Below are 14,737 nucleotides of genomic sequence, written 5' to 3' on the forward strand. Positions count from 1 at the left end.
TTATATGAAAAAATCTACTGAAATCGCAACATATATAGGCGCGACCTCAGAGAGCTTAAATCCTGAATTCGCCTCTCTAAATCTGGTATTAGTTATATCTATATCTACCATCCATTTGGTCAAACTCATAGCACATTGCATATTGTGCAACATTAGCTGTTTCATCATGTGCAAGAAGCTAAAAACCCCATGAATCAAGCCTTACTTTAAGTCCCAACACCAATTTCTAAACATATATATATATATATATATATATATATATATATATATATATCAACCCAATAAACTCTTGTTCCATCCATCTGTTAACACTTCAGTCTAAAGATATCAACAAAACCAAAAAAAGAAGAAAAAAAATTTCAACAACACTGAGCTTGAGTAGTAGTATAGATGGATAAGAGAATGTTGTGCCTAACAGTAGCTTTTCTCCTCTTATCCATCTTTTCACAAGCCACCATTGCTGATCAACATGAAGGCAAAGGCAAGGAGGTGGATGCAGTCGCTCAAGATCCCGGTTATGTTGTGTTGGATCCATTGCCAGGTACAGGGCAAGAACGCGCATTCTGCACTGTTCCTGGAGTATGTTACTACAGAACTCTCACCTGTCCAACAGAATGTCCTCAAAGGAAGCCTAAACAGAACAAGAAGCAGAAGGGATGCTATATTGATTGCAGCAGCAAGTGTGAAGCAACTTGCAAGTGTAAGCATTATACTCATTCTCTGCCTCTGTTTCAATTTGTTTGTCTTATTTCCTTTTTAGTCCGTTTAAAAAAAAATGCTTCTTTCCTTTTTCAATAACTTTTTAATTACAATTTTCCACGTGGCATAACATTTGGTACATTCTACATATCTTTAGTGTAAGACCACAAGATTTAAAAGTCTTATTTACCTTCTTTAACTCCGTGCCAAGTCAAAAACCATACAAACAAATTGAAACGGAGGGAGTATATTCTAGTTGCTTAATACAAGTAGGCTTCTCAAGCATCACACTAAACAGATTTAAGCTATATACACTTGACTGGGATAAGGATTTTTTTCACACTATAAGCTATGTTGCTCGGATGCTCCTAAATGCTACCATGTGTTGGATCCTCAAAAAATAGTGCTCTGAAACGTGCTCAACAGCATTTTGAAGTGTCTGAGCAGCGTAGCCTATCAGTGCATTTGAACAATGTGGTAGCAAGTTAGACACTATTTTTACCAGGTTACCTGGCGTCAATGCATGGAATGTAAAGTCTGTCTAAATGAACATACAAAACGACACAAGTATACCGTAGGACAAATTTGATACTGACAAATGACACAATTTTCTTGATGACCCTCTAAATGAACTCTAAGTTGTGCTATTGTTTCACTTCCTTGACAGGGAGACTACCTAGGTGTGATGGTTATGGTGCTCTATGCTACGATCCGAGATTTGTGGGTGGTGACGGGGTGATGTTCTACTTCCATGGAGCAAAGGAAACCGACTTTGCTATTGTTTCAGATGAAAACCTCCACATAAATGCACATCTAATTGGTACACGACCAAAGGGAAGGAAGCGCGACTTTACATGGGTTCAAACATTGTCAGTCATGTTTGACACCCATACATTAGTCGTAGGAGCAAAGAAAGTGTCACACTGGGATGAAAAGGTTGATGCTCTTATTGTACAGTGGAACGGTGAGACAGTTAATGTCCCGACAGATGGAGATGCAGAATGGAGTGTTAACACTGCTGATAGATCAGTCGTCGTTGAAAGGACAGATGATCTTAACAGTGTGAGGGTCACAGTTTCCGGACTGTTGCAGTTAGATGTGAAGGTAGTCCCCATTGGAGAGAGAGAAAACAAGGTTCACAACTATCAGCTACCAGCAGGTGATGCATTTGCTCACTTAGAGACACAATTTAAGTTTTTCAATCTATCTAAAGATGTCGAAGGAATTCTTGGCAAGACTTACCAGCCGGGCTATGTTAGTCCAGTCAAGAGAGGGGTGCCGATGCCAATCATGGGTGGGGAAGACAAGTATCAGACACCATCACTCCATTCAGCTATCTGCAAGAAATGCAGGTTCCAAAGACCCTCAAGTGTTGCCTCAGCTTGATGATCTTGATAAAGATATTAACCAATAAGTGTATTGTGTGTTAACTAAAATATTGCTATTAAATCTGTGATTGTATTTGGATATGTTACTAAATATGTGAATAAAGGATGCGGAAATTACGCAGAAATTTTCCAAATTTACCATGATATATCAATCTAGGAATGTGGCTTATACTCTGCTTGATGGAAACATCCATGAAGTTATCTTTTTAGACACAGAAAATTTATCAAGGCAACTTTTTTCTAAATCATAATCTCATCAAGTCGGAGAGAAGCAAAAGTATTGAAGCTTTTTTTCTTTTATTATAATCTCATCAAATTGGTGAGGGAAGCCAAAGTGTTCTTCCTCTCCGAGATGTATAAGTCGCTAAGCACTATCTTTCTGAAGCTTAACTTAGTAATAGTTTATCTGACCTTCTACCACTTCTACACTTAGGAATGTGCCTTCTCGGTCCAATAGTTCCGTGAGGCATCATGTACAGGAAGCTTCTACAGCTAAACTTTTTGTGACTCCTTTACATGGGTCACCAAATACATTTATTGAAACTCCAAGACTACAGCTTTTTGATCCAATGCAAGCCTGCAACAATGGTTGAATTGAAATTTGGTTAGAGATTTTCAAACTGGATCTACCAGATTAATTTTTATAGTGACAGAAAAAAAACACACCTAAAGTATCCTAACTTTTTGAGTTTCATACCTGAACTATCAGGTGTTCTCTTTTCCTACCTGAACTATCATAAATTATTTATCAAAACACACCTCAACTATCAGTTGTTTACATTTCCCATCTGAACTATCATCATCGTTCAGTTAGGAAAATGGAACAACTGATAGTTGAGGTGTGTTCGATATACAATTGGTGATAGTTCAGGTAAGAAACTCACACACCTGATAATTTAGGCATGAAACTCAAAAAACTAGGATATTTAAGATCAAATAAACTGGATCTAACCTTCTTTACAACTGAAAGAGCATCGCTGCTACTGCATCGACCATGGATAAAGCTTCCACATGTTCCTTGAGGAGTGCCAAAGCTTGCAAATTTGATTGAAGAGATGACTTGATTAGGATGAGGGCACTCAAGAGATAGAGTTGGCCCTGATTTCTTTCGTGCATCGTCTTCCGAAGTCCACTTGTCAATAGGAAGTGGATGAGCCTCTGAAATTCGTGAGCATACACTTTGTATCTCTCTTGTTGCAAAAGACAGCTTTGTAGGATTCCCACCCATTTCCTCAAACAACACTAAGACATTGTCACTGGATTTCAGCCATGAACGAGGAACGTGGTATCTACAAAGTTTATATATGAAAGTTCCATTAAAGATTGCTTAACTAGAATTGATATACTGAAACATTTCACCCCATACACTCTGCAAACTTTGAATACTTGAGATATACTAAACACTTACAGCAGCTGGGATGGGTTTCCACAATTTTTGAGACATTTATTAGAATTGTAACCTCCTCTATAATTGCAGGAGTCAGAACAACCGTTATTTGATGCAGTATAGGTAGGCCAAAATCGACCAATGCTTTGACCATTCACCCATGCCTCACCCTTCCCCATTCCGGTAAAATCCATGGAAAGAGGGGTATCACCAGCAGGGGCATCAAAATTTGCCTAAATGAACAAAACTTGTAGTTTAGGAACTTTGGCAAATACATTCTGATTCTATTAGTAAATCTATCAGGAACATTTGCAGCCTATTCATTCCATCAAATAAAATCTTTAAACAGAAATACATAACTGATGTGCCTAAGTAGAAAATGTTCACATTTATCCTAAAATTGCATAACATAATATAAAATATTACCTTATACCATATTAATGGTTGGTTTGTAGGCAATGCAGTTTGTGACTTCCAAAGTGAAGAACCTCCATTAGATAAGCCTAATTCTTCTCCTTTTAATCCAACCTGACCAACAAAGTACATATGACAGGCAATGTCAATGTGAGTATCCTTCAGAATAAAGACCTTATGCTACCAGAGATTTGTCGAAAATATAGAAGGAAATGAAAGATCTAATAATGCGAAGGAAATCCTATGGACCTATCTTAAGGGATTGAGGAAGTAAACTTAACCTGATATGTCCACTGCTTCGACGAAAGATCAATAGTAGAGCCATTTTTGAAACCTTTCAATTGCACTGGACCGGTAATCCCTGCCCCCTTGAGATCAAAGAATGCTCCGTAGTTCTGGAGTCAATATCAGGTGTGTATTAGATCATGCTTCTAAAATGGAAGTTCTAACAAATGTGAAGTTCTTTATAGATAGTAAAAGTTATTTATCAGGGACCAAAAGAATATATGTCAGACAACAAATCTTCGACACAAACTGATGGGATAAACCAAAATTCAAACCTGAAGTCCCACAGTCGCACTCAACAGGTCGATTTTGTTTTCTCCAGGCACAAGGGTGACAGGGACTTCAAGTGTAACTTTAGAATTTCCACTGTTGCCTTTTCCACTTCCTACAAACAATCACAAAGTTAATGCAAAATGTCAAGCATTGTAAAAACCAACTTGTCACAGTAAAACTTACATTAAGGACAGTGAAAATCATATATAGTGCCTATTCCAGTAGTATCTATAGTGGCAACCTATGTTGCTAGGGCTCTCCAAAATATTGCCGCACCTGTGTTGGATCCTCCAAAAATGCACTTACGTTTGAAGTATCCGACATGCACCAGTCAATATTTTTGAAGAGTCCGAGCAACATAGGTTGCAACAAGGATGACCCATCTGCCACTTCCAATAAATCACAAGAGACATACTAAATACAATATCACCATGTAATATGGTTCAGCACATTTTTTGCTTTGGCACCTTGGATAATCTTACTATAAGTCGTTGCAGTAAACTTAAATAGCTTTTTTTATAGATGTATGACACTCCATTTATCAGTCCATAAGATAGCTCATGATGGTATCTTCTCGTTGTTTCAAGTAACTAGTAGGTATTCGTCAAACATCATTCATTTCCATTACCTGATAGCTTTCCATTAATGAAAGCATGAAGAACATGGCCAAGTGATTCGATATGAAGTACCGTTTCAGATCCATCTTGAAGGAAAGGCTCATCATTTTTTACATTGAAACTGGAAAAAAATTAGAATTGATGTCAGAAAAGTGAACTTCAGAGCAGATGACGATCATGCTTGCAAACAGAGAACACTAGTTATTCTCACAAAATGCTGCTGAGTGCTGATTAGAAACTATAAAAGGCGAGCTGATGTAATTAGCTGTAGTATTTTTCTGTTTATACCTCAGAGAGTACCAGAGATAATCACTTTTGTCAGCTGTAGTATTTATCTGTTCCACCAACCCCATTTTTGTGAATGCATTATCACTTGAGATGCCTACAGGCTCATTAACCGAAGTCCAACCTGACGGGGATGGGCCAGATGCATCAGCTTCTGTAGATCGAGTAACAAATGTTGAGATGGTTGATACGGAGTTAATCTGTCACCAAGAAATGTAAAACCATCAGCTTGAGCTGCAACAAGCACACATCTATGATTCAAACTAGACAAGATTATGAGCCAGACCTTTGCAGTATTAAAAGCCACATTCTTGCAGTCAGGCAAGATGCTGACGGACCAAGGAGGTAAATGATATGAATTTCCATTGAAGCTCACAGATGCATCAGATTGCGTAGCAGTATTGGCGAGAAATGCAGCACACTGTGATCCAGTTTTATAAACACTGGCCTAAAAGAAGAAAAAGAATTTGTAGTTTATAATGTGAAGCTCTCCTTAAAAAAGTAATGTTATCTGTACAACTCATTCTTCTCTTTTACAATGTGTTGTTTTATTAAGTGAAATATCCGAAATAACAAAGAAGGAGGAGAAGAAAAATAAAAAGGAGACGAGATGATGCAAGGGTGTTTGTTTTACTACTGCTGAGTTTCGACTTCTAAAGCCATTAGAATGGTATGCATAGACAATCGGTTTTTAGGATCATTTGGGCGGCAATAGTTTGAATATACAGGGAAACTCAGATATGCTAGCAACTTATGATCTAGTATATACAATACACGGCACAACAAATTCCAAACGTGTTGACCATAGATCAAACTGCATTTATTTTATAAGAAGCAACTGAAAAATTCTTCACCGGTGATTGGAACTGCTTCATGTTAGACAATGGTAAATATACCTCTATAGTAGAGCCCAGAGAAGTGATGGTTGGATCAGTTGCCACCATTGCAGCCTCACAAAGCTTTATGGCTTTATGGAGATCTTTCAAGTGACCCCACTTTGGTTGTCTTATAAGGCCTGCATTTCTCAATGGAGATTTTCACCTAAGTGAAGTGATAAGCCCATAACAAGCTAGGGAAATCAAGAGTGGTCGACAGGGAGAAGAACCATACCGTACTCATCTAAAGGAGCATCATAATCATAGCTAGTTGCAATAAACGGTCCACCACTAGTTCGGCCAAAGTTAGTTCCCCCGTGGTACTATCCGAAAGCAGTAAATATCATTTAAAGACAGTTCAGCTGTCAAATGTCATTGCAGGCACGGTATTAAAAATCAAGAAACTCATATAGTACCATGTAATAGTTCTGGAAGGTTCCGCCTCGCTGGAAAAATCGAGCCACAGCAAAAGCAATGTCTTCCACAGGTCTGTAAGGGACAGCACCACCAAAAGAAAGAAACCTATGTTCCAAACAATTCAAAAAGGTGGAAGTGTAAGAGAAATTTAGGATATTTTGAATTAGCACCAGATTTGACCTGTATGTTAAAGAACTAAAAACCCGAATGCCTTACCATCCAGTCCAATTCTCAGTCCACATCTTGGGTGTTTTATCAGAATTTTGCTTGAATTGGTCACAGTAAAATCCATTGCAAGTGTTAATCTATCATTATCACAGCACACACAGAAAAGTTAATAACTACCTTAGTGGAAATCTGTAGTGTCAAAAATGTTGGGTATTCTATAGAGGTTCTCGAGGTGTTTTTTCTATCAATTAAACACAAGGTAAGATAAACGAGAGACTCACAACGGAAGCGGGGGCATCTGGTTGCTGACACATAACCCATGGCACTCCCGTATCCAAAGACGTAGCCATTGATGCTGCCCAGTTCACGTAAGATTTGGCATGAGGACCATAACGGGACTCAATATCACCATTGCCATACTCATTTTCTATCTGGTTGGTCAACAAAGCATCTTTAGTACTCAAACAATAACAAAAGCAACTAATATCGACTAGTTTCTTAGTACTCCGAATGTAGTAAATCACTATGAGAAGCTAACCTGAGACAAGATAACCGGCCCGCCCTGGGATGCATAAAGATTTTCTTGCTTGATCATGTCAACAATTTTAGCCGTGAATCGCTTCATTTCTGCCTGCAACAGGAAGCCCTCATGTCATAAACTCCAAAACCAGTATCCCAAGGAAAAACTAATTAATAGCACAAAGGGAATACCTTGAATGGCTCATTGTCGGTTCGGAATTCAATTCCAGGAATGAAATGCAACCAAAGAGGAAACCCACTGTCTCAAAATAGATCAAAAACCATCGATTATCAGTAAAGCAAAATCCATTAAAATTACAAAATTTCAATCATTGATTTGAAAAATAGCAAAAAGAGCATAGAGTTACCCATAGTTCCATTCTGCACAAACATAAGGCCCAATCCTTATATGAACAAATAAGCCAGCTTTCCCCACCAACTTCACAAAATGAATCAAATCTTTCCTTCCTTCAAAATCATACTGCAAATGTGTTCATCACATCAGTTCTTTCATTTTCCGCCGTTTTCTTCTTTTCTTTAAATGGAAAATCTTTAGGCTACACTCTTACATAGTCAAAAATGGAATTCTCAAGTTTTTCAATCAATTTTATCTAGTTCAAGATTTATAACTTTATTAAAAGGAAACAACTCATTACATGTTGGACTCTTCAAAAATGCGGTCGGTGCAGTAGGATCCTCAAAAAGTTGTGTATTTTTTGAGGATCCTAGCTAGGTGCAGCAACATTTTTGGAAAGTCTGAGCAACATACGTAAATAAAAATGGGAACTTTCCTATGCTCAATTTTGTCTAGCTCAAGATTTCTATCTTTATCAAAAGGAAATCAAAATTGAGGAGAACAACTCATTACTTTATTTGCTCAATCAAAAGTTCTTGACACTCAAGGTAAGAAACAGTAAAAGTAGGAACTTTTCCATTCTTTTCTTCTTAGTCCATAACTGAAGCAAAGAATAGCAATAACATTCATAGAGCCAGATTTGAAGCTTATGGGTTCAAAATTTCCGTCATTTTGAGTTACTGGATTCTCAATTAATAATTTATACATATAAAATACAAGATTTGAGCCAAACTACTGGTTCTGCCAAACACTTCCTACACTCTTAGCTCCGCCCGAAGCAGTGGCGGAACAAAATTTTCACTAAGGTAGTTCAAAATATGAACAAGTAAACTTACTATGAAGCTGAACGGGGTTCAACTCCTACGGTATATACATAAAAAAATAATTTCAACCATATATAAACAAATGTAATTTTCTGCTGAACAGAGTTCTGATGAAACCCTCAGCCTTACCTGACTCAACACCCCTTACCCTGAGTCAACATTACTACTACTACTACAACAACAACAACAATCCACTGTAATCATAAGAGTGGTGTCTGTGGAGTATAGTGTGTACACAGACCTTATCCGGATCAACAAAGAGCTGAAATTACCTGATTTCGAACAGGTTCATGAATGTTCCAGAAAACATAAGTCTCTATAACATCCAATCCTCCATCTTTTGATTTCTGTATAAGGTCTGGCCACATCTGCATTAACACAAACAATACATAAAAAAAATTAAAAAATCATTATTTTTTTTTTTGAAAAAAAAAATTCAGAAAAAAGAAGAAGAAAGAAGCTCACGTCAGGAGTACTCCGAGGATAATGTATTGAACCGGAGATCAAAACTCTTCTCTTTCCGTCAATAACCAATGCCCGGTGATCATACGTCACATTAGAGGCAAATGACGTCATCACCAAACAATGCAAGAAAACCACTCCAAACACTAACATTATTACTGATAAACAATACCCATTTCTTCCTTCCACACCCACTTTCATTTTCCGGCGAAAGTTCTGATTTTCCGGCGAAATTCTTGATTTTCCGATCAACTAATACAAAAAATTCCCACTATTATTTATACCCAAAACAATGTACAGAGTAGTTGTTTCTTATAAGCAGAGTATTTTTTATTTTTTCTTGCTTTTGCAGCTTTTACGGTTGTTTGCTTGCCTTTAATCAAAACAAAATTCTGTCTTACACAACAACAGAAAGCTAAAAATAAAAGTAGAAAAAAAACAGGACTTTTTCAGGTGCTAATATAGAAGTTTGCTTAAAGGGTATGTGTGTGAAAACTGAAAAGGGAATCAAAAATGTAAGGGAAGAAGAAGAAGTTATCGTAAGACGGAGACGACACGACAACTATTAATGTTTTAAAAAAATAATTAATGATAATGATGACGTTGTTAATCGTCGTCTTGTTCATCATTTTCTGCAGTACTGGACGGCTTTATAGCAGTTAGCACTATCAGTATATCCATGATGATGAGTTTTTTCTATGCAATAACTTTCCACCATTGATATCCACATTAAAATCTGACTATTTTAAATTTGAATCAAATTCATTTGAGGTTAATGAGACTCAAACTCGATAATTTTAATTAATTAAGAAAGTTATAATCTCATTAACTGTAATACATCCGTGAATGGTGCAAATGCATTATTAGGCTAAAGGGATAAAAAATTTATTTTATTTTTACTATGGAAATAAATAGAGTACTTAGTATTGTCGGCTCGAAACACTAAAGCAAACAGACGTTTTCGCCAGTTTAGATTTATTTCTGGGTATTATATGAGTAGAAAATGTATATAATAGTAATATTGACATTAGTTACGTTTGATATTATTTTTATCTATCAGAACAATTTTGTTTGTACTTTATATTTTCGAGAGTTAATTTAATTAATTATTAAAATTGAAGTTAATTATCTTAATTTAATATTTTTAATTTAATATTCAAATAGTTCACAAACTATATAGAAAATATTATAATATAATAAAAAAATACATCTTAAATATTGGTCAAAGTTTGTAATGTTTAATTCTTAAAAAAAATTATGAAAAATAAAAAAAACAAAGGGAGTATTAGTTATACATCCTATAATACTTAAGAGAGTGTATGACTACATAGGCTAAAATCTTATCAAATAAAAGATTAAATAATACTACTTATGTTCAATTTTACTTGTTATACTTGGACTTGACATATCTATTAAAAAGATAATAATTAACATGCTTATTTTATTATATTACATGATGTTTGACATTAAGTCCTGAAAAATAATGTGCGAATAAGTAATTAAAGCTAAGACTAAAACATGAAAAATAATTATCTTTTTTTAATATGCTAAAAGTGATAATTAAAAATAAAAATCTACTATTAAAATAATAGATAAATAAAAATAAACAGATAAAATATCATAATTAATACATGCATTAAATTTTCTAATGCACCCTATCAAATCACCCATAATGTTCTTGAAATGTATTGCATGAAAATTGAAAATTATGTTACCGATGATAGTGTTGACAGAATTGAGTTGTAGAAAAACAATCAAATCGTTGCGGTAAAATGGTTTGAAATCTCTTGATTCGAGGCTTTGAATTTAATTTCATTCTCTAATTTGAAACACTTGATCAAACGCTTTAACTTAATATTGTCTTGATAATGATGTTTCAGAAATAAACAAATTCGACTTCAATCAAATTTCATATAAATATCAAACGCAAAATATCTTATAGAAAAAACAAAGAGACTTAAGTCATCACTTCCAATTGAATTTTTTTTCTTGTTTTCCATAAAAATTTGTCCCAACAATTGTTGCATTCAAGAAAAAAAGCATTGTTTTTTTAAAAAAAAAATTTTTTTAGTACCGTTCGTAATGTGAGGTGAGAATTGAGAATGGCGTGGCCATTTCTGTTGTGAAGGTAAATAGTTACTGGTATTTGGTGATTGTATTAAATTTAAAATTACGTCAATAATTTAAGACTCGATTAATTCAATTTCGTGTAATATATAATTTATCAAAATTAAAAAGAATATCAGATGAAAAAAACGGCTATCATTTTCTTTTGTGTGTTAAATTATATAGAAACTTTACTCAAATTATATTTAGTTGTGCATTTTATTCATAAGAACACAAAATAAATTTGTGTTAAAATATACAGAGAGTTGAATTATTGGTTTGTTTATTTATTATGCAGTCATTAAGTCATTAAAATATACACGCGATGTAAAATTAGCCTGTTAAATCATAATTCACTGACTTCATCCAAATTTGTCTGATTATTGATTTTGTGTTAAAATATACATAGAGTTGGATTATTGATTTGTTCATTTATTATACAGTCTTTAAAATATACACGCGATGTAAAATTAGCATGTTAAATCATAATTCACTCACTTCATCCAAATTTGTCTGATTATTATTTTGTTTATTTAATATTCAGTCATTAAAAAAATAATTTTATTAGATATTAATAAATTATATAAAAAAAATAATTAAAACTTAGAAAAAATACGCAAAGTTATTTTGAACCCCTTTTAAAATTCATTTTATTTCAATTCAATTAATTTTTAAATGAATTAATAACTCAAACATTTTTTACCCGCTCAAATTCAACAGAATTCGATTATTTATCGAGAGATTAGTTCTACTAAGGAAGAAAATCCCTAGATTCGGCTTTTGATTTTTATACAAAAGGCGCATATAATTACAGAAACATATTAAAAATATTTGATTAAGGTTGATTACATCATTAGTGCTTTTTACTTATGTTCCAACCTTAAGTCTTTATTATATAATTTTTTAAAAATATATAATCAAACATGGTCTTGGTAAATAGCACCCAAAGTTGTCGGTGGAGTAATAAAGTATAAACTATAAAAATGCCAATTTATTTAATTTGTTCCAACATTTGGTAATTGGTGGGGACTCCACACACATATTACCTACTCTTCCCACTATAAAGTGTTCTATTTTTCTCTTCATCTATATCTGTTTTAAGATTCGATTTACTCAAATTTTTGTAGAAGAATTTCATATTAAAGTAAAATATTTTATCTCTGATAAAAACTTTTTCGGACTTGCCTAAATTATGATTAAGTCAAAATAAGCTCTTTAACTTTAAGAATATACATTTATCTAACTTATAAAATATTCATTTAGACATCTTTAAAATTTATTTATCATGTTGATATTTATAGGACACGATAAAAACAACTTAGAATGTCCAATTATTAGCTAATACCAAATTATGATGTCTCAATATGTATTTTCAAAATTAAAACACTCACATATAAATTTTTAAATTCTGAATTTGACTCTGGACCAATTGTGTCATGAATAAGACCAAGGGGGTCACCTTCAATGTGCCGTGCAATCATGCAATAGTAGAGATAAAAGCTATCACTAATTAATTGCCTTGTTCTTTTATCGGTAAGTTACACCTAATTCATTGCTAAAGATGCTGCTAATTAATTACATTTTTTAATAATTTTATCGCTAATCTATAGCTATATATATGGGATACAAAACTATAAAATTTTGTTTGTTGTTAATTTTTTATTTCTAGTGGTAACACATATTATGTCAAGTGAAATGCGTGTCTAGTCATGCTCAATCAAAGTGAGAGGTCATAAATATCAAACTATTTTTTATTTGACCAAAATTGATTTATGAGAATCCTATCAAAACGAATGTTTTTATTTGATATATTATATACAATCATAATAAAGAAAAATAATTATTTAATAAGGTATTAGGAGTAATAGATTATAAATAAATAAATAAATAAAACTTAATAAAAATATCCTGATCGGATATTTTGATCCCTTTTTAATTTAGTTCAATCCAACTCATATCAATTAATGTAATTTTTGGACGAATTAATAATTCATCATTTGACCCACTCAAAATCAATCAAACTCGTCCATTTGTGGAGTAATTGTTTTTATAAATGAAGAGAGAATCTCGAGATTTGGTTTTTGATTTTTGAATAAAAGGTGTAAACGTGTAACATATCAGATAGTGCATATAATTACAGAAACATATTATTATTTTGATTAAGGTTTGATTACATTATTAGTACTTTTTGACTTGTGTTCCAACCTTATTAGATAATTTTTTTTAATAATATATAATCAAACATGGTCTTGGTAAATAGCACCCAAGTTGTGGGTGGAGTAATAAATTTAAAAAATGTCAATTTATTTAATTTGTTCCAACATTTGATAATTTGTGGGGACTCCACACACATATTACCTGCTCTTCCCACTATAAAATGTTCTAGAGTATTTTTCTTTGTTTGCGTTATCTGTTTTAAGGCTCGATATACTTAAATTTTCATATTAAGGTAAAATATTTTCCCTTAATAAAAACTTTTTTTTGCACTCGACTAAATAGTATACTTTATCATGAATAAGTTAAAATAAGTGCTTTAACTTTAAGAATATATATTTATCTAACTTACAAAATATTTATCTAGACATTCTCAAAATTAATATATCACATCGATATTTATAGGACACAGTAAAAACAAGTTAGAATATGTAGTTGTTATCTGATAATAAATAATGATGTCTCGATGTATACTTTCAAAATTAAAATTCATACTTATAAATTTTTAAATTCTGAATTCGACTCTCGTAATAAAAGTATAGTAGTTTGGACCAATTGTGTCATGAATATGGACCAAAGGGGGTCACCTTCAATGTGCGGTGCAATCAATATGCAATAATAGAGATAATAGCTATCACTAATTCCAATTCATTATTTTCCCATTTCATTTGAGTTTGGTAACACATATCAATTGGATGGCCTTGTGAAATTTACCGCAACAATAATAACATATTAAATGTAATTATATAATTGAGATTTGAAAAAATAATGTATATATAAACCTTATTTTTATATTAACCTCATGAAATTTGCATCAGACTAAAAAGATTTTCACCCACTCAATTGTGATGTATATACAATATATTCAACGTATAATCAATTTACACTATTCATTATATTTTGTTAGTTTAAAAAATTAAGAATATAAAGAATATTATTTTTTCTATCCCAATTTAGGTTGTATTAATTGGATTTTGAGAACTAAATTTTTGAATATTAACTCTCAAATTGAAAATGGAATTCATGTGTTTTTACAAGTAAAATTTACATATTAAAAAAATTAATAAATAAAAAGTACGTGAAAATAATTCAGCTGAAACTTTTAACTTTTTTATTTTATTTTCCACCTAATATTCGATATTTATATTAAAATCCAACCAAATCTGAATTGGTCATGCAAAAAATTTGACTTTTGATTATGAAAACAAAGATTAGTTTCTTCATTCAATTTTGACATATTACACTTTGATGAATATGCATGATTGGACTCTCCCATAATGAACCATCATTTTCATGATTAGTTGTTCTTTCTTTTTCTTCTAATTGATACAATTGTCCTTAACTTTTTATGTGTTGTTAGAGTAGTTCAAATAATAATTAATTATGAATATTGACATTTTTGATATGTTTTTAAATCAATTTCTTCATTTGTAATGTAGCTACTTGGCA

At 32.8% G+C, this 14,737-nt stretch overlaps 2 protein-coding genes across 2 annotated transcripts; one reads left to right on the plus strand and one right to left on the minus strand.

Moving 5' to 3' along the window:
* Window positions 1–262: 262 nt before the first annotated feature.
* LOC129904640 (uncharacterized) lies at window positions 263–2,320 on the plus strand. The gene is made up of 2 exons (XM_055980214.1): window positions 263–700; window positions 1,367–2,320. The coding sequence occupies exons 1-2, from the start codon at window positions 391–393 to the stop codon at window positions 2,083–2,085; spliced, it is 1,029 nt and encodes a 342-aa protein (XP_055836189.1). The 5' UTR covers window positions 263–390; the 3' UTR covers window positions 2,086–2,320.
* Window positions 2,321–2,365: 45 nt separating this feature from the next.
* LOC129904639 (beta-galactosidase 8) lies at window positions 2,366–9,685 on the minus strand. Its single transcript, XM_055980213.1, has 19 exons — window positions 8,972–9,685; window positions 8,779–8,874; window positions 7,696–7,808; window positions 7,520–7,586; window positions 7,347–7,439; window positions 7,090–7,239; window positions 6,857–6,945; window positions 6,640–6,745; window positions 6,459–6,546; window positions 6,245–6,363; window positions 5,635–5,796; window positions 5,352–5,548; window positions 5,075–5,184; window positions 4,449–4,558; window positions 4,170–4,283; window positions 3,901–4,002; window positions 3,496–3,707; window positions 3,040–3,376; window positions 2,366–2,664 (listed from the first exon to the last, which is right to left on the minus strand). Exons 1-19 carry the CDS (start codon window positions 9,167–9,169, stop codon window positions 2,557–2,559), a joined length of 2,571 nt encoding a protein of 856 aa, XP_055836188.1. The 5' UTR covers window positions 9,170–9,685; the 3' UTR covers window positions 2,366–2,556.
* Between the last annotated feature and the right edge of the window lie 5,052 nt (window positions 9,686–14,737).

Source organism: Solanum dulcamara, chromosome 9, assembly GCF_947179165.1.
Source record: "Solanum dulcamara chromosome 9, daSolDulc1.2, whole genome shotgun sequence".
Lineage (NCBI taxonomy): Eukaryota > Viridiplantae > Streptophyta > Magnoliopsida > Solanales > Solanaceae > Solanum > Solanum dulcamara.